The sequence below is a fragment of the Camellia sinensis genome, chromosome 13 (assembly GCF_055761805.1).
Source record: "Camellia sinensis isolate YWXY chromosome 13, ASM5576180v1, whole genome shotgun sequence".
Taxonomy (NCBI): domain Eukaryota; kingdom Viridiplantae; phylum Streptophyta; class Magnoliopsida; order Ericales; family Theaceae; genus Camellia; species Camellia sinensis.
In genome coordinates this window covers 125,563,442-125,585,294 of record NC_138973.1, presented here as the reverse complement: position 1 = coordinate 125,585,294, position 21,853 = coordinate 125,563,442, and the positions used below count along the sequence as shown (strand labels likewise).

General features: G+C 31.3%; 1 protein-coding gene across 8 annotated transcripts; it reads right to left on the bottom strand.

The window, feature by feature from the left end:
- Positions 1-342: 342 nt before the first annotated feature.
- On the bottom strand, positions 343-5,305 carry LOC145806429 (uncharacterized). Of its 8 annotated transcripts, none has more exons than XM_082903352.1 (7): positions 5,096-5,305; positions 3,742-3,888; positions 3,336-3,458; positions 2,357-2,516; positions 2,184-2,267; positions 1,931-1,992; positions 343-521 (listed from the first exon to the last, which is right to left on the bottom strand). In XM_082903352.1, the coding sequence occupies exons 2-7, from the start codon at positions 3,777-3,779 to the stop codon at positions 380-382; spliced, it is 609 nt and encodes a 202-aa protein (XP_082759478.1). In that variant the 5' UTR covers positions 3,780-3,888; positions 5,096-5,305; the 3' UTR covers positions 343-379. The 8 variants fall into 8 exon arrangements, 7 of the variants coding, with proteins under 7 accessions (XP_082759478.1, XP_082759482.1, XP_082759483.1 ...); XM_082903356.1 differs by having other exon boundaries at positions 1,931-2,010; positions 2,237-2,267; positions 5,096-5,297; XM_082903357.1 differs by having other exon boundaries at positions 2,237-2,267; positions 5,096-5,297.
- Positions 5,306-21,853: the final 16,548 nt, after the last annotated feature.

The window sequence follows — 21,853 nt, the reverse complement described above, 5'->3', positions numbered from 1 at the left end:
TTTAATCACACTTTTTAAGTGTGATTAAAAATATTTATATCACACCTTTTAAGTGCGATCTTTGGAAGTGTGATTAAAAAGGGTCATTTTTAATCACACTTAAAAAGTGTGATTAATAACATTTAGATCACACCTTTTAAATGTGATTAAAAATATTTATATCACATCATTTAAGTGTGATTAATAACATTTAGATCACATCTTTTAAGTGTGATTAATAACTAATAAAATCTGTGATAAAAAAAATTCGACATATTTGAAAAATAATCAATATTATTTTTGTATGCACATTTGAAGAACGTAATACACACTGTATACTATATTTTGAATCATAACCACGTATTGAATAGAATAACATCATATATTTCATAAATGGAAATTAAATATTCAAAAGTATATACAAAAGAATTAAATAAAAAAAAATAACTGTGCTTACATATATTAAAAAATGAAAAAACTTAAAAAAACTAAGTTCTTTAATTCTTGAACCATATTTTGCATCTCTCCAAAAAATTTCTAACCTGAAAAAAGAAAACACAAATTAATCCAAAAACCGCTGATGCATATGAATAAACTAAAAAGTTAATTCAACAAACCAAAATAGAAACATTAATCATTTCTGGTTGATCTTAATCTTTTTGGAAGTAACTTCCCTGCAGCTCAGTGTCATTGGCATTGTAATTAGGAGGTCACTAATGAGCATAGTATTTAAAAATGATAAATGCCAAGATTAACCTGAAAATTACCAGAGTCACTTGCTAAATGCCAAACCTACCAAATAGTATTATAGTGCTAAAAAAATGAGAAAATTTGGACTATGATTTACAAGAGGCTAGAGGTAAATGTGGCTTTACTCCAGAAGCCCACAAATAGTTAAACATTGCAAACCTCATGTATTCAGCCTATGTTTCTTGTAACTAGTACCTTGATCCTATTTTTATCACAGCAGGTACATTCTTAGAGTAAGAATGTTAGATTTGCATAACCATATGCCTGATGTACCACAATATATATATATATATATATATATATAATAATAGTACCTTGAACCCAGTCAGTCATGGTTGACGAACACAATACATGCAAGCAAAGAGAGATTTGTGCCACGTTGTGTCACATAATCATAGTTGATGACACATAAGAATCTTTTGAGGATATGCGAGAGAATCCATATACCTGAATTTGACTTCTATTCCCAGCAGTGATATTAAATTGTTCGGCAAGCTTATTTCTTGATGGTTTTCTTGTGATTTTGTGTGAGAAGTTGATAGAGACAAGGGAGGACATGGTTGTCAATCACAAACTAAAACAAATTAAAAGAACTAATTTCTCATGTGGGGGAGAAGTATATAGAGTTTGTCAATGTCAAACAAATGAGAGAGAGAGAGAGAGTGAATTTCAATCTTTCTCAGCACTCTCATTCCTAGAAAATGCAGTTTTACGTGCTAAATTTATTTTTTAAAAATGATCTCAGCATTCAGCTTTTCTAGTACAAGAAGCAAAGTAAAAATCTTTCATTATTTCACTTTCATAAAGAATGATTAACAAGAAGTTCAAATAAAAAAAACAGGGCTGCCAAATAGTAAAACCAAATTTTCTATTCTTATCCGTGCCAGAAGCCTTCTCCTCGTTCCTTTTTTGATTTATCAATATTTTTTTTTTGTTGATAAAAAAAAAAAAAGAATCAGAAGCCTTCTCTAGGAAGTCCTTTTCCATCCATCTTTTTTCACTACCAGAATGCCAAAACAAATCTACTACAATAAGTTGTAATATATTAACAAATATGGTAATTGTACTGATTACAAGAATATCATCTTCGATGTTGGTATTATTACAGAAATGCAGTGAATGAATATGAAGAATTGAAAATATTGCATCAAACTAATATTATGGTAAGAACTAATAGTGCGGAAGTAGAAATCATTATTACCTGAGTTTGGGCATCATCACCATTAACAATGTTTCCCACTGTCCTAAGTGCGAGTACAAGAACTGTAGGCGATGGATGATCTGTGAAAAACAAAATTTAGTTAGTTAGTTAGTACTACTTTTACAAATCTGACCACTATAAAGAGAATAACACATGATGACATTTAGCCCAAAGAAAAAAAAAAAATTCCACTAATTTGCAAAAAAAGATAATTTTTTTTGAAGAACTAATTCTAGAAAACTAAAAGACATACCAAATTTAAAATCAATGTCACAATGAAGAAGTATGAAGCAAATAGGAACATACAACAGAAGCTCCACAAGCCGTGGACAGACACCTGCCTCAAGCACAGCTTGAATTTTGTCATTTCGACTAAGATGAGAATTTTCCTAAGAAACTTCATACACAGATGGTATAGGTGGGGACCTGGTTCTTTTTGTAGCCTGAGCATCTACATTCTTGGTTGTAAATTTTTTTTCTAGAATCATAAGGTAAGACTGCAGGTTGCTCTTGGCGAGTCCATGAGTTGCTAAAATTGCCTGGCAACTTTGCCTGGTTACCCCATACAGGGGGAGATACAGCAGTTCTGTAAGACAAATCAACAGCATAATCAGATAAATTTGGGGAAAATTACACATATCTTAGGATAAACTATGTGCTACTAACTAGAGCATGTCCGAAATGAACAGAAAATTCTCTTAATAAAAAGCACATGACTTTAACCATTTAACCAACAACGGTAATATTCTTCACTACCATTTTACAACAATGAGCAACCAAAAAAATACCAAAAGAGCTCTGCGAACCGCAATTTTGACAATTTTTTAGACAGGTATTTAGTAAGATACTATATGATTGACATGGGATGAGGCAAAGCAGGCCTCCTAAATCCAAAATGAGCCCACATCTACACCTGTTAAAAGGGCTTCAAACCCCATCCAGTATGGATATTCAGAGCAGGTTACCTAATAGTCCCGATATATGCCCATCCTGGTAGACGTTGTCAAGGTACTTGCAGCCCAAACCTTAACCCCAGCCATGGGTCCTAATGCACGATATCCCGTGGGAGTCTGGTGCAGCACAAGACATGTTATAATTAAGAGATCTGCGGTTTCAACTATATACCAGATCATAATTCTGGACCTATTTATTCATGATTTTATCCCAAATTTTCATCAAAAGCAACCAACATCTACAATAGCAATGTCATAGAACATGGTGCATAATAGACAAACTTTCAATGTTTTTATCCTCCAGATGCAGTGGAACTTGTTACTAGATTCTAACCTTCCACTTGCATTGCTTGAGTACGAGCAACATGCTTAAATTTTCCATAACATTAACAAATACACAGTAACGAGCACTTGCCTACACACACAGAAGGCACAGCTTATGTTACAAATACCTCTGAGTTTCAACAAAAGGACCAAAATTGTCAACAGAATGATGGTTTTCTGGGAAAAAAGGAGGTGGTCGTGGCCTCTGAGGTACAAGCTGCCCATGATCATTGAAGAGTGAATCTGAAGGCCTACCCAAATAAACTTAGCAAAAGTCGTTAGATACTCAAAATAAACTGCAATAGAAGACCATAAGTCTTAAAAATGCTATTTGTCATGTGGAACAAGTGATAGAACGATTAGAATAAAATTGATAGATGGGTGAAGGGAAATGCAGTCCACACACAGATAATTCAATAGAATGATTCACGATCCATGAAATAACAGAACACACCCATACGAAATAAAATAAAATTAAAAAACAAGATAACTTTTAGGATGCAAGTACAGTAATTCTGAATAAATTATACGAACCTGCCAGAACGTGTAGTAACCTCTCCACTCGTGGGCATATATAAAGAACTCTTTTTCGGGTCCACAATGCCAGAACTTATATGGAAACTTGAAGATCTTCATGTACACCATCACATCACATTTCTCAATGGCCTCCATTTTCCACCTCTGTTTCATAATTTTATTCATTTGTTAATTTTCGAGTATATAATAATAGCAATAAAGGAGAAGATCATGTCAGCAAGCATTCTTAGGTGAAGGGACCACAACCAAGCATGTAGAATAATTTAAAAATACTGTATATATTTTAAAATTATGTGAAGATGTTGTACATGTGCATTGGTTCAGCAACTTCCTGCAAAGAATTTCTAGGCACAGAAGCTCAACCATTTAAACAATTCAAATAATACATATTTAGCATTGTAAGAAGAAGGGGAAAAAAAAATTTCATCCAAACTAATAGAGAGTTTGTTTCACATGCATATTTTGAGAGTGGAGAAGGAAAAAAAAATTGGTCAAAGTTAAATTTCAATGTAAGAAGAAGAAACGAACCTCGTATCTTTTTATCTAAATTTCTTATTTAATAACACTTTAAATTAAATTAATTTAACTACCTTAATTTATTATTATAAAAATTAATCGTCAAACTACTTTAATCTAGTTTTCAATTTTTAACTCAATTTTTTATTTAACAACATTTTAAAATAAACATAAACATACATATATTAATTGGAACTGTGTTGTATCCTTCTTAGGCACAAGAGTCACAATCAAGGACACAATATATTAATTGTATCAGAGTATACTTAAGTATCCATTGTAATAGAATCATTTGAACACTAAAGCCCCACATTCAAGAATTTCATTCAAACACCATAATGAGTTCTCTTATCTTACTAATTCAAAATTTGAAAGATTTGTTTAAACAAAAATCAAATATTTGGGAAACCCATCAAGATCAAGCTCTGCCCAATTGGAACTTCTCTAAATTATCAATCAGTTAAAAAAAACAATAACAAAATGAACAAACAATAAGAACAATGATAAATAATCTACCAATTACACAGTGAATCTCCCTCGCACTATATTTTCCAGAACAAGTGTAAGTGTTGGTGCAGTGCCTGTGTAAATGCATATCTATATATATATACATACAGCCTAATATATATAATCTAGGGTTTTAATAAATCGTGTCTCTGTGACAATATTTGTCGTATATTTGCAAATACCTGGTTTCAACATATTAGAGGAACAACAAAAAAATTATTTTCATTGCACAGACATGTATTCGGATTCAACACAATGAGTGAAAATTTTTTAGCTGATAAAAGTCAATGGCAAGAGGAAATAGTGGAATGACGGAAGAGAATGTTACCTGGATAGAACACACACAGAGAGAGAGAGAGAGAGAGAGACTGCCCTTTCGGCTGCTCCTCCGCCGCTCGCCGTCGATTGAGAGAGAGAGGGGGGGTAAGATGAGATTAGGGATTTTTGGGTTTGTGATTGAGGATTTTTTGTTTTGGGGGGGGGGTTGATGAGCGGGAATGGGAAAAATAAAAAGTGGGGAAGGGGGCGGGAATGGAAAATAAAAAGGGGCGGGAATGAAAATATTTTTTTTTTTTAGAAATAAAATTTAAATAACAAAATAATGTTGTTTAACTTTTTTTTTTTTTTTTTGCGACGGGGGTTATCGTCGTCAAAAAAAATATTTTTTGTTAAAAATATATATTTTTTTGTAGTTAATGAATTTTTTTTTTTAAATTCTTTTTTTTTAGTTACTAAGATTGAAAATTTATTTGTTTCATTTTTATTTCAATGAAAAAAATATTATTATTTTTTATTTGGTAGAAGTATGGGTAATATTTTAATGAAAAATATTTTTCACTAAAATAAAAGTTAATTTTCTGTGGTCAATGAAAAATGTTTTTCCTACGGCCCATTTTTTTTTTTTTTATTAAAAATCATGAACTAATTTTTTGTGGTAGAGGAGAGGGAGTGGTAGTAGTGGTGAAGGTGGTGGATAAGAGATGATGGTAGTGGTAGTGGCGGCGGCAAAGGAGATTAGTGGTGAAGTTGTGGTAGTGGTATAGTAGATGAAGTGGCAAGGGTGAAGGAGAGGTAATGGTAGTAGTGGTGGCAGTAGTGGTAAATATGGTAAAGGAGATGGGTGGTGACAGAGAGAGAGAGATGAGTGAGAGACAGATAGAGGATAGAGAGAGAGAGAGACAGACAGAGACAGAGACAGAGTGATGAGCGAGAGAGAGACAAAGTGGTCGCTAAAAGTGCATTTTCTTGTAGTGGATAAATAAATCAAGAGGGAGCTTAGTAAATAGAGAAGACGGAAGGGAGAGAGTGAGTAACGCGAACACAGTAGAAGAGAGAGAGAGAAAAGAGAGAGAGAGGGGGACAAAAAGATAAAGAGATAGAGAGTGAGAGACGGAGAAAGAAGAGAGATGAACGAGAGAGACAGAGAGAGAGATAGAGAGATGAGAGATGAGCAAGAGAGACATAGAGAGAAGAGAGATGAACGAGAGAGACATAGAGAGAAGAGAGATGAACAAGAGAGACATAGAGAGAAGAGAGATGAATGAGAGAGACAGAGAGAGAGATAGAGAGAAGAGAGTTGAGCAAGAGAGACAGAGAAAGATGAGAGATAGAGAGAAAAGAGATAAGCGAAAGAGACAGGGAGAGAAAAGAGATGAGAGAAGAGATAGATGAGTGAGAGACAGATAGACAGAAAGAAAAGAGTGATGAGTGAGAGAGAGAAAGAGAAGAGAGAGAGGAAGATGAAAAAATTGATGAAAAGATATAGACAAAGAGAGATAGAGAGAAAAAAAGAACGAAAAGAGATAAACGAGAGAGAGACAGAGAGAGATGAGTAAGAGAGATATAGAGAAGAGAGACAGAGAGAGAAGAGAGATGAGAGAGATAGACAGGAGAGAGATGGACGAGAGACACAGAGAGAAAGAGAGAGAGAGACAAACAGACAGACAGAGAAGAGTGATGAGTGAGAGAGAGAAAAATAAGAGAGATAGACACAGAGAGAAAGAGAGAGACAGACAGACAGACAAAGAAGAGTGATGAGTGAGAGAGAGAAAAATAAGAGAGACAGAGACACAGAGAGAAAGAGAGAAACAGACAGACAGAGAAGAGTGATGAGTGAGAGAGAGAAAAATAAGAGAGACAGAGACACAGAGAGAAAGAGAGAGACAAACAGACAGAGAAGAGTGATGAGTGAGAGAGAGAGAAGAGAGACGGAGACAGAGAAATAGGAAGATGAAAAAATGGGTGAAAAAGTTTCGTGTCTAAAGCCTTCTTTTCTAGTAGTGAGTTGTCTCTATCATTCACGGGTAGAATAGAGGCGTGGATTTGGGAATTGTATATTTTATATAAAAATCAAATTGAAATATTTTATACAATCACACCTATTTAGGGCTGGTGGGGTGGTGGTGGTGGGTGGCGGGTGGTGGCGGATGGTGGATGGTGGTGGTAGATGGGTGCTGAGTGATGGTAGCGGGTAGGTGGCGGGCAGTGGATGGTAGTAACGGGTAGATGGCAGGTGGGTGGTGGTGGCGAGTGGGTGGCAGGTGGGTGGTGGTGGCTGGTAGGTGGGTGTTGGTGGCGAGTGGTGGTGGCAGGTGGGGGGGATGGGTGGTGGTGGCAGAAGAAGGTGGTGGAAAATGGTGGCGGGTGGTGGCTAGTGTTGGGTGGTAAAAAAAAACACATTTTTTGAGTTTACATTTTTTGGCCAAATTTATAAACTGAGACCACTGATTTATAAATCAAAAATTTACTAAACAAGTTTTTATTTGAGTTTTTAAAATTTTTGTAAATATAAAGAGAAAACTGAAAACGTAAGTGTTACCAAATGGCACCTTAGCAAACAGACTTTAGATGGTAAAAATGTTGTAAAAATTAACAAATAATTAAATAAGTTACCAACGTAAGAATTGACTTATCAAAAGATTCTTAGGCCATATATGGTTTGATTTTTAGAAAAAAAATTTAAAAATTAAAAATTAATTTGGTTAAGAAATAAAAACTAAAAAATAATTATCATTTAAGGGTAAAAAATAATTATCATTTTAACTTTTGGCCAGGTTATATACATATGTATAGCTGTTTCAATTTAATTTGTAAAAAATTATTTCTAACCACTCGAAAGATAAAAATTATTTAAAAATGATAATTATTTTTTATTTTTTATTTCTTAACCAAATTAATTTTTAATTTTTAAATTTTTTTTCTAAAATTCAAACCATACATAGCCTAAGAATCTTTTGATAAGTCGTTTCTTATGTTGGTAACTTATTTAATTATTTGTTCATTTTACGGCATTTTTACCATCTGAAGCCTGTTTGGTAACCATTTCGTTTTCAGTTTTCAATTTGTATTTACAAAAATTTTAAAAATTGTCATAAAAATTTATTTGATAATTTTTTTGATTTATAAATGGTTGTCTCAGTTTGTAAATTTCAGGAAAAAACGTAAACTCAAAAAATAAGTTTATGTTGGTTTTTAAACAGAAATTTAAAAATTTTACTAAAAATTTTTTTTTCAATTAATTTTTTTTCAATGATTTTTTTTTCCAACTAATACTAACCGATGGGGCAATTGGTAATGCTACTTTAAACCTGAGGGAGGGGATTGTAATTTCTAAAATGTAAGGGGTGTCAATGTAATTTACCCAGTAACGGAAAAATTAGTATTTAAAAAAATTAAATTGCTAAGGGGGGGAATCTGTAATGAAACTTTAAACCTCAGGGAGGGAGATGTAATTTCCAAAACGTGAAGGGAGAACTGTAATGAACATAAACCTTAGGGGGTGTCAGTGTAATTTACCATATATATATATATATATATATAATCACACTTAATTAGAAAGTGACATAAAAAATAAATATTATCCCACTCAATCATATTAAGGGTGATTAAAAATTTGAGAATTGTATATTTTATATAAAAATCAATTTGAAATATTTTATACAATCACACCTATTTAGGAAGTGTGATTAAATATATATATATATATATAATCACACTTATTTAAAAAGTGAGATTAAAAAGTAATAATTTATATATAATCACATTTTAATTACATTGTGTGATTAAAAAATATATAAATAATCAAGCTTTAATTAGAATGTGTGATTAAAAAATATATAAATAATCACATTTATTTAAAAAATGTGATTAAAAAGTAATAATGTATATATAATCACACTTTAATTAGAATGTGTGATTAAAAATATATATATAAATAATCACACTTTAATTAGAATATGTAATTAAAAATATATATATAAATAATCACACTTTAATTATAATGTGTGATTAAAATATATATATATATATATATATATAATCACACTTATTTAAAAAGTGTGATTAAAAAGTAGTAGTGTATATATAATCACACTTTAATTAGAAAGTGTGATTAAAAAATATATAAATAATCACACTTTAATTAGAATGTGTGATTAAAAAATATATATATAATCACACTTATTTAAAAAGTGTGATTAAAAAGTAGTAGCGTATATATAATCACACTTTAATTAGAAGGTGTGATTAAAAAATATATAAATAATCACACTTTAATTAGAATGTGTGATTAAAAATATCTATATATAATCACACTTGTTTAAAAAGTGTGATTAAAAAGTAGAAGTGTAAATATAATCACACTTTAATTAGAAGGTGTGATTAAAAACTATATAAATAATCACACTTTAATTAGAATGTGTGATTAAAAAATATAAATATAATCACACTTGTTTAAAAAGTGTGATTAAAAAGTAGAAGTGTATATATAATCACACTTTAATTAGAAGGTGTGATTAAAAAATATATAAATAATCACACTTTAATTAAAATGTGTGATTAAAAATATATATATATAATCACACTTGTTTAAAAAGTGTGATTAAAAAGTAGAAGTGTATATATAATTACACTTTAATTAGAAGGTGTGATTAAAAACTATATAAATAATCACACTTTAATTAGAATGTGTGATTAAAAAATAAAAATATAATCACACTTGTTTAAAAAGTGTGATTAAAAAGTAGAAGTGTATATATAATCACACTTTAATTAGAAAGTGTGATTAAAAAAATATATATATATAATCACACTTAATTGAAAAGTGACATAAAAAATAAATATTATCACACTCAACTAAATTAAGTGTGATTAAAATATCAATCTAATATTTTTTATCACACTTCCAATAAAAGTGAGATCTTTTTTTTTGTCAAAGTGTGATCTTTAACCATTTTTGTAGTAGTGATATGGGAAAGACTATAAAAAAAAAAAAATTCATAACCAAACATTATATGAAGTATAACCAAATATTTCAAAATAATGTCATGACAAAATAAATAAATAAATTGTATAATTTAGGGTGCATATGATATATAGATGTGTATTGTAGAATTCTCCATTATATATAGACATTCTCAATGCACTCTCAATCTTACGTGTTTTTAAAATTAATATTGACCTCATTTAGAATTTATTTGTATTTAGTTTTAAATTGCTAAAATTTTCTACACATGAAGTATTAAGACTCAAAATTAAATTTTCATTTTAAAAATAATTTTTCGTACATCGCACAGGTCACCTACTAATTTTATTTAGGGTAGTTATTCCTCCCCCTGAAAATAGAGCTCTAAAGAGAGCTCTATACACTTAGCGATGAAAAAAAAAAAAAAAAAAAAAACAAAACAAAACATCACATCCCTACTATCCCTACAACTCCATTAGAATTCTTAATTTAGAACTCTGAAATATTTTTGGTTTATATATAATATAGATAGATAGATAAATACATGTTGCCCCAATAATGGGGGAACCTCCACCAACTCCAGGGGAATCTCCTGCACCTCCAACATGATTATCCATATCTGATGAAATATCAAATAGTAGCAAATAGTAACTATACAACTTCTAACATGAAATAATGTATTAAGGATATTTGCTAAACAATATAAATGTTAAACCATGCACCTTTTAGATAATAACAGAATATTTTAAAATTTTAAAAAAAAATTTGTTACAAGGATCTTTAGGGGTTTTTTTTTTTTTTTATAATTTCCCCTTTGTTTTTTATGGATGGAGAAACTTTACAAATTGGGTAGACTACTTAGGTACAACTATACACAAGATATGTATATATTTGATATTCTGAAAATCATTTGAAATAACAAACAACCAAGCAAAATAATATATCTCGTTTATATTATATATGGGAAAGACTATAAAAAAAAAATTTCATAACCAAACATTATATGAAGTATAACAAAATATTTCAAAATAATGTCATGACTAAATAATTAAATAAATTGTATAATTAAGGGTGCATATGATATATAGATGTGTATTATAGAATTCTCCATTATATATAGACATTCTCAATACACTATCAATCTTACATGTTTTTAAAGTTAATATTGACCACATTTAAAATTTATTTGTATTTAGTTTTCAATTGCTAAAATTTTCTACACATGAAGTATTAAAACTCAAAATTAAATTTTCATTTTAAAAATAATTTTTCGTACATCGCACCGGTCACCTACTAATTTTATATAGGATAGTTATTCATCCGCCTAAAAATAGAGCTGTAAAGAGAGCTCTATACACTTAGCTATGAAAAAAAAAAACCAAAACATCACATCCCAACTATCCCTACAACTCGATTTGAATAATTAATTTACAACTCTGAAATATTTGTCATTTATATATAATATAGATAGATAAATAAATAAAAACCTGTTGCCCCAATAATGGGGGAACCTCCACCAACTCCAGAGTAATCTCCTGCACCTCCAACATGTTTATCCATATCTGTTGAAATATCAAATAGTAGCATATAGTAACTATCCAACTTCTTACATGAAATAATGTATTAAGGATTTTTGCTAAACAATATAAATGTTAAGCCATTCACCTTTTAGATAATAACAGAATATTTTAAAATTTTAAAATTTATTTTGTTACAGGGATCTTTAAGGGTTTTTTTTATTTATTTTTAATAATTTCTCCTTTGATTTTTATGGATGGGGAAACTATACAAACTGGGTAGACTACTTAGGTACAACTATACATAAGATATGTATATATTTGATATTCTTAAAATCATTTGAAAGACCAAACAACCAAGCAAAATCATATATCTCATTTATATTATATATGGGAAATACTATAAAAAAAAAATTCATAACCAAACATTATATGAAGTATAACCAAATAATTCAAAAAAATGTCATGACTAAATAAAAAAAAAATTGTATAATTATGGGCGCATATGATATATAGATGTGTATTATAGAATCTCCATTATATATAGACATTCTCAATACACTCTCAATCTTACGTGTTTTGGAAATTAATATTGACCTCATTTAAAATTTATTTGTATTTAGTTTTCAATAGCTAAAATTTTCTACACATGAAGTATTAAGACTCACAATTAAATTATCAATTTAAAAATAATTTTTCGTACATCGCATAGGTCACCTACTAATTTTATATTGGGTAGTTATTTATCCCCTTAAAAGTAGAGCTCTAAAGAGAGCTCTATACACTTAGCAACGAAAAAAAAAAACCAAAACATCACATCCCTACTATCCCTACAACTCCATTACAATTCTTAATTAAGAACTCTGAAATGTTTTTGTTTTATATATAATATAGATAGATAGATAAATACCTGTTGCCCCAATAATGAGGGAACCTCCACCAACTCCAGGGGAATCTCCTGCACCTCCAACATGATTATCCATATCTGATCAAATATCAATATAGCGACCCCGGTCTTTTCCCATTTGACTATTGTGTCCGGACATAGGTTCCGTAGATTCTGTCATTGTATAATGGTTGTTGTTGTCCCTTATTTTCTCATTTGGAATTATAGGATGTGTTGGGCAGGTTTGTTTCAGGTTGGTTGGGTTTAGAAATCAGGTGTTGCTGTCCAGAATTTTGGATCTTCGCTCGAGCGAGGAGTTTGTCGCTCGAGCGAGCTGTTGTTTTTGGTTCTTCGCTCGAGCCGGAGTTTGGTAGCTCGAGCGAGAGTTTGCGTCTGGTTTGGACCTGTAGCTTTGCATTCTTGGCTCGAGCGAGATTTTCTTCGCTCGAGCGAGTTAGTTCGTTCTTCGCTCGAGCAATAGTTCCTTCGCTCGAGCGTGTGTCTGGTTACAGACCTGAGGGTTTGAGTTCTTCGCTCGATCGAGCTTTCTTTCGCTCGAGCGAGCTTTTGGGTTGTTGGCTCGAGCAAGGCTTCCTTGGCTCGAGCGTAGTTTCTCTGTGTCTGGTCGCTCGAGCGACCAAGTCTTCGCTCGAGCGAGCCTGTCCAGTTTATATACACAGCAGCGGGTTTTGATCAGTCTTTTTCATTTTCTTTTGATTCCAAACCCTAGGTCCGACTTTTCTCTCTCCCTACTCACCTTCTCTCTTAGATTTGATCCACTTAGGGTGTGTTTCTACCCTAGATCCTTCATTAAAAAGATAGAGTGAGTTGAGGGCTTTCATTTAATCTGAACATTTGGCGATTTGGAGCACATTGGTATTTGGGCACTCATCTCTGTCTTCACCATTTGAGTTGTTGTCTTTGAGGTAGGGATTTCCTACTCCACTTTATAAGTTTTGTTCTAAGTTTTGGTATTTTGATAAGTTGGGGTTACTTTGATAATTTTGGGAAAAACCCTAGTTGTGTTAATTAATTAATTTGTATAATTAATTTAAGGGAATTGGGGAATTTGGTTAAATTCATGAAATTGGGAAAATTATTGATTAAATGGTGTAGTTGGATAATTTAAACCACTCGCCTATTGAAATGTTGAAATATTTATTTCCACTCTAGAAATAACTGTTTTGGGCTATCGGTGGAGGATAGTCGAGATTGTTGTAGACATTGCATGTGGATTAGGAATAACTGAAACTAATCACATTGGTTAAGTCATTAAATTTGACTATTGCATTGATACAGAAAATACATGTATTAATTGAGCATTGCATTTGCATACATTGTTTTGTGTGGGAGGAGATAGGGGATGTACTCCACGGTTTAGGGGAAGATAGGGGATGGACCTCTAAACCGGATTTTGTTTGGGAGGAGATAGGGGATGGACTCCATTAGCATCACTTTTATGTGTGCTTATTTATATAGAAGTGTTTTATTGATACAACACTAAAATGTGTATCACTCTGGAAGTATGAAGTGTTTTGATTTGAGCTTCAGTCTCATTTGTTTGTTGATATTGGAAGAATGTGAATATGATATATATAATTCACTGTTGTAAGTTTGGCCAGGTTCTGAGCCTTGTGGATAAAATTGGAAAGTAAAACGTGTCTTAGACAATAGTGTCATGAGACTGTAAAATGAAGTAATTGATTATCTTGGTTAACCATCTGTTGAATGCTATTGCTTTATTCATTGCTTATATGTGGTTTAGTATATTTCTGCTGGGCTGTGGCTCACCCTTTATGGGAACATCATTTTCAGGTTCAGGTGATAAGCTACCTCCAAGGACTTAGCTTTGAAGGACTTGGATTCTGAAGACTATTTTTAGTTGTTTGCTTTTATTTGTTAGTACATGTAAACACTCAAGCCTAGGGCTTTAATTGTAATTGAGTTAGAACTCATACATTTGTGTCCAAGTGTTGGCTTGGAAAGATGTAAGCCTGTAGGGCATTTAATTTGATGTTACATGTAATGCTTTTGTTTAGTAAGACTCTGATGAATATTATAATGAATTATCAAAGTGTTTTCTTTAAATATTGCATGTCAATGATGTAAATATAATGGGTTCATTTTGAGGGTGTTACAATCAAAGAGTAGCATAAAGTAACTATACAATTTCTAACATGAAATAATGTATTAAGGATATTTTCCAAACAGTATAAATGTTAAACCATGCACCTTTTAGATAATAACAGAAACTGTACAAATTGCGTAGACTACTTAGGTACAACTATACATAAGATATATATATGTATTTGATATTCTTAAAATCATTTGAAATGCCAAACAACCAAGCAAATTCATATATCTCGTTTATATTAGATATGGGAAATACTATAAAAAAAAATTCATAACCAAACATTATATGAAGTATAACCAAATATGTCAAAATAATGTCATGACTAAATAAATAAAAAAAATTGTATAATTAAGGGTGCATAAGATATATGGATGTGTATTATAGAATTCTCCATTATATATAGACATTCTCAATACACTTCTCAATCTTACGTGTTTTTAAAATTAATATTGACCTCATTTAAAATTTATTTTTATTTATTTTTCAATGGCTAAAATTTTCTACACATGAAGTATTAAGACTCAAAATTAAATTTTCCTTTCAAAAATAATTTTTCGTACATCGCACAAGTCACCTACTAATTTTATATAGGGTAGTTAGTCATCCCCCTAAAAATAGAGCTCTAAAGAGAGGTCTATACACTTTGCAATGAAAAAAAAAAAAAAAAACCAAAACATCACATCCCTACTATCCGTACAACTCCAATAGAATTCTTAATTTAGAACTCTGAAATATTTTTGTTTTATATATAATATAGATAGATAGATAAATACATGTTGCCCCAATAATGGGGGAACCTCCACCAGCTCCAGGGGAATCTCCTGCACCTCCAACATGATTATCCATATCTAATGAAATATCAAATAGTAGCATATTGTAACTATCCAACTTCTAACATGAAATAATGCATTAAGGATATTTGCTGAACAATATAAATGTTAAACCATACACCTTTTAGATAATAACAGAATATTTTAAAATTTATTTTGTTACAGGGATCTTTAAGGGGTTTTTTTTTATTTTTTATAATTTCTCCGTTGTTCTTTATGGATGGGGAAACAATACAAATTGCGTAGACTACTTATGTAAAACTATACATAAGATATGTATATATTTGATATTTTTAAAATCATTTGAAACACCATACAACCAAGCAAAATAATATATCTCGTTTATATTATATATGGGAAAGACTATAAAAAAAAATTTCATAACCAAACATTACATGAAGTATAACCAAATATTTCAAATTAATGTCATGACTAAATAAATAAATAAATAAATTGTATAATTAAGGGTGCATATGATATATAGATGTGTATTTTAGAATTCTCCATTATATATAGACATTGTCAATACACTATTAATCTTACGTGTTTTTAAAATTAATATTGACCTCATTTAAAATTTATTTGTATTTAGTTTTCAATTGCTAAAATTTTCTACACACAAAGTGTTAAGACTCAAAATTAAATTTTCATTTTAAAAATAATTTTTCGTACATCGCACAGGTCGCCTACTATTTTTATATGGGGTTGTTATTCATCCCCCTAAAAATAGAGCTCTATAGAGAGCTCTATACACTTTGCAATGAAAAAAAAAAAAAAAACAAAACCAAAACATCACATCCCTACAATCCCTATAACTCCATTAGAATTTTTAACTTAGAACTCTGAAATATTTTTGTTTTATATATAATATAGATAGATAGATAAATACCCGTTACCCCAAAAATCGGGGAACCTCCACCAACTCCAGGGGAATCTCTTGCACCTCCAACATGATTATCCATATCTGATGAAATATCAAATAGTAGCAGATTGTAACTATACAACTTCTAACATGAAATAATGTATTAAGGATATTTGCTAAACAATATAAATGTTAAACCATGCACCTTTTGGATAATAACAGAATATTTTAAAATTTTAAAATTTATTTTGTTTGAGGGATCTTAAAGGGTTTTTTTTTTTTTTTTTTATAATTTCTCCTTTGTTTTTTATGGATGGGGAAACTATACAAATTGGGTAGACTACTTAGGTACAACTATACATAAGATATGTATATATTGTTGGGTATACCTCTTTATTGAAGTGTGGGATCCAATTGATTTTTTTAAAGAGTTTAATTTAGTTTGGTATTAGTTATAATATATTTTTATATATTATATCTAATTTGTGGAGACCCAATTCAATTTGGATACAACTAGGGCTTTGATAAAACAAACCCCAAATTTGACAATATATATAATATTGTTTTGTTTGTCCCGTGAGATATTGTTTCCACCAAAGAGAAAAAAGTAGCTGCAGCAAGTTAATTAATTCTTCTCGGTGAGATGATAGTGCTCTGGCAAACCTATTATTTGTTTTCTTCGGTGGGTGCTCAAACACACTAATGCTTGGAAGGTTCTTTCGTTTTGAATTTGTGGTTGCTTTGAAACATTTTTAGTGTCTTCGGCTGGTGCTTGGTGAAGCTGTTTTGGTTAATTATTTTAGATCTTCTTCAACTCAGTTTCTGAAGATTTTGATTCATCTATTTGGTGAGGTCTTTCCTCTTGTTTATTTTTGATTATTTGAAATTCAACTAAGGGTGATTTTGTCAGACCATTCGTGTCTCGTTTGTAATCGTTTGGAAACTTATTTGGTTGATAGTGGAATCGGATTTCGATCCCGTGGACGTACCTCACATTAAGGGAACCACGTAAAAATTCTTGTGTTGCTTTTGATTTAATATTTCCCCATTAGTTTTTATTCTCATTAATTGATTTACTTGTGGGAAATCATAGATTTTCTCTAACATATATTTGATATTCTTGAAATCAATTGAAATACGAAACAACCAAGCAAAATTACATATCTCGTTTATATTATATATGGGAAAAACTATTAAAAAAAAATTCATAACCAAACATTATATAAAGTATAACCAAATATTTCGAAATAATGTCATGACTAAATAAATAAAAAAATTTGCATAATTATGGGTGCATATGATATATAGATGTGTATTATTGAATTCTCCATTATATATAGACACTCTCAATCTTACGTGTTTTTAAAATTAATATTGATCTCATTTAAAATTTATTTGTATTTAGTTTTCAATTGTTAAAATTTTCTACACATGAAGTATTAAGACTTAAAATTAAATTTTCATTTTAAAAATAGTTTTCCGTACATCGCACGGGTCACCTTCTAATTTTATATAGGGTTGTTATTCATCCCCCTAAAAATAGAGCTCTAAAGAGAGCTCTATACACTTAGCAATGAAAACAAAAAAAAAAAACAAAACCAAAACATCACATCCCTACTATACCTACAACTCCATTAGAATTCTTAATTTAAAACTCTCCTGCACCTCCAACATGATTATCCATATCTGATGAAATATCAAATAGTAGCATATAGTAACTATCCGATTTCTAACATGAAATAATGTATTAAGGATATTAGCTAAACAATATAAATGTTAAACCATGCACCTTTTAGATAATAACAGAAACTATACAAATTGGGTAGACTACTTAGGTAAAACTACACAAAAGATATGTATATATTTGATATTCTTAAAATCATTTGAAATTCTAAACAACCAAGCAAAATAATATATCTCGTTTATATTATATATGGGAAAGACTAAAAAAAATTTCATAACCAAACATTATATGAAATATAACCAAATATTTCAAAATAATTTCTTGACTAAATAAATAAATAAATTGTATAATTAAGGGTACATATGATATATAGATGTGTATTATAGAATTCTCCATTACATATAGACATTCACAATACACTCTCAATCTTACGTGTTTTTAAAATTAATATTGACCTCATTTAAAATTTATTTCTATTTAGTTTTCAATTGCTAACATTTTCTACACATGAAGTATTAAGACTCAAAATTAAATTTTCATTGTAAAAATAATTTTTCATACATCGCACAGGTCACCACTAATTTTATATGGGTAGTTATTCATCCCCCTAAAAATAGAGCTCTATAGAGAGCTCCATACACTTAGCAATGAAAAAAAAAAAAAAAAACATCACGTCCCTACTATCCCTACAACTCCATTAGAATTCTTAATTTGGAACTCTGAAATATTATTGTTTTATATATAATATAGATAGATAGGTAAATATCTGTTCCCCCAATAATGGGGAAACCTCCACCAACTCCAGGGGAATCTCCTGCACCTCCAACATGATTATCCATATCTGATGAAATATCAAATAGTAGCATATAGTGACTATACAATTTCTAACATGAAATAATGTATTAAGGATATTTGGTAAACAATATAAATGTTATACCATGCACCTTTAGATAATAAGAGAATATATTAAAATTTTAAAATTTATTTTGTTACAGGGATCTTTAAGGGTTTTTTTTTTTATTTCTTATAATTTCTCCTTTGTTTTTTGTAACGCCCTCAAAATTAACCCATTATATATATATCATTGACATGCATTATTTAAAGAAGACGATTTATTAATTCATTCATCAGAGTATTACTAAATAAAGCATTACATGTAACATTGAATAAAATGCCTTACAGGCTTACATCTTTCCAAGCCAACACTTGGATACAAAAAAAAATATGAGTTCTAACTGAAAACAAGAAAAGCCCTAGGCTTGAATGTTTACATGTACTAATAAATAAAGACAATTAACTAAAGGTAGTCTTCTTCAAACCAGAAGCCAAACCCTCCCAAGCTAAGTCCTTGGAGGTAGTTTATCACCTGAACCTGAAAATGATGTTCCCATAAAGGGTGAGCCACAGCCCAGTAGAAATATACTAAACCACATATAAGCAATGAATAAAGCAATAGCATTCAACAGATGGTTAACCAAAATAATCAATTACTTCATTTTACAGTCTCATGACACTATTGCCAAAGATACGTTTTACTTTCCAATTTTATCAACATGGCTCAGAACCTGGCCAAACTTATAACAGTGAATCACATATATCATATTCACATCCTTCCAATATCAACAAACAAATGAGACTCAAGCTCAAATCAAACACTTCATACTTCCAGATTGATACACATTTTAGTGCTGTATCAATAAAATACTTCTATATAAATAAGCACACATAAAAGTGATGCTAATGGAGTCCATCCCCTATCTCCTCCCAAACAAAATCCGATTTAGAGGTCCATCCCCTATCTTCCCCTAAACCGTGGAGTACATCCCCTATCTCCTCCCACACACAAAACAATGTATGCAAATGCAATGCTCAATCAATACACATATTTTCTGTATCAATGCCATAGTCAAAATTAATGACTTAACCAATGTGATTAGTTTCAGTTATTCCTAATCCACATGCAATGTCTACAACAATCACGACTATCCTCCACCGATAGCTATAGCGACCCCGGTCTTTTCTCTTTAGATTATTGTATCCGGACTTAGGTTCCGTGGATCCTGTCATTACTTATTGGTTGTTGTTGTCCTTTAATCTCTTAGTATTTGAATTATAGGTTGTGTTGGGCGGGTCTGTTACAGGTTGGTTGATTGTTGATGCCAATAGGTGATGCCCAGATTTTGGCCTTCACGCTCGAGCGGAGGTTTTAACGCTCGAGCGGGCCCTTCGTTGTTGCTTCTCCGCTCGAGCGGGAGTTTTAACGCTCGAGCGGGATTTTCCATCTCCCAGTATTTTGCTCTGCAGTTCTTTCGCTCGAGCGGTAGTTTTACGCTCGAGCGTGATCCCTTGTTTTTGCTCCTCCGCTCGAGCGGGGAGTTTGACGCTCGAGCGGGTGCAGCGCCTGCAAAACTTCTGTGAGGGTGCAATCGACGCTCGAGCGGCTTTCTTCACGCTCGAGCATGATTCTGTGTCTTACGCTCGAGCGGGGCTTTCTACGCTCGAGCGTAGAGTCGACTACATCAGTCCGTGATTTCACTTTTCTGATCACTTTTTGACCTACCTTTTCATCTCTTAACTTTTAAAAACCGCCCCTTGAGAGTCTCTCTCTCTACTCTTACCTTCTCTCCAAGATTTGATCTATTTCCGGTGGTCTTCTACCCTAGTTCCTTTGGAAGAAAGGTAGAGCTTCACGAGATCTTTCTTTTAATCTGAAAAAGAGAGGATTTGGAGCACTTTGGATTTTGGGTCATCATCTCCATTTTCTCTATTTTAGTTGTGATCTTCAAGGTAGGGATTTCCTACTCCATTCTATAAGTTTTGTCCTAAGTTTTGGTATTTTGATATGTTGGGAGTACTTTGGTAATTTTGAGAAAAACCCTAGTTGTATTAATAAATTAATTTGTATAATTAATTTAAGGAAAATTGGGGAAATTGGTTAAAAGCATGAAATTAAGGAATTCATTGATTAAATGGTGTAGTTGGATAATTAAAATCACTCGCCTATTGAATTGTTGATATATTTATTTCCAGTCTAGAAATAACTGTTTTGGGCTATCGGTGGAGGATAGCCGTGTTTGTTGTAGACATTGCATGTGGATTAGGAATAACTGAAACTAATCACATTGGTTAAGTCATTAATTTTGACTATTACATTGATACAGAAAATACGTGTATTGATTGAGCATTGCATTTGCATATATTGTTTTGTGTGGGAGGAGATAGGGGATGTACTCCACGGTTTAGGGGAAGATAGGGGATGGACCTCTAAACCGGATTTTTGTTTGGGAGGAGATAGGGGATGGACTCCATTAGCACCATTTTTATGTGTGCTTATTATATTGAAGTGTTTTTACATGATTATTGATGCAGCACTAAAATGTGTATCAAATGGGAAGTATGAAGTGTTTTGATATGAGCATGAGTCTCATTTGTTTTGTTGATATTGGAAGTAATGTGAATATGATATATAATTCACTGTTGTAAGTTTGGCCAAGTTCTGAGCCATGTTGATAATAATGGAAGGTGAAATGTGTCTTAGACATTAGTGTCATGAGACTGTTTAATGATAAAATTGATTATCTTGGTTAACCATCTATTGAATGCTATAGCTTTATTCAATGCTTATATTTGGTTTAGTATTTTTCTACTGGGCTGTGGCTCACCCTTTATGGGAACATCATTTTCAGGTTCAGGTGATAAGCTACCTCCACGGACTTAGCCTGGAAGGATTTGATGTTTGGGATTTTGAAGATTTGTCTTTAGTTATATGTTTTATTTTGTTATTTTTGAGATTTCATGTAAACATTCAAGCCTAGGGCTTAACTTGTAAATGAGTTAGTACTCATCCTTTTGTGTCCAAGTGTTAGCTTGGAAAGATGTAAGCCCTTAGGGCATTTATTTTGATGTTGCAGGATGTTACACGTGATGTCTT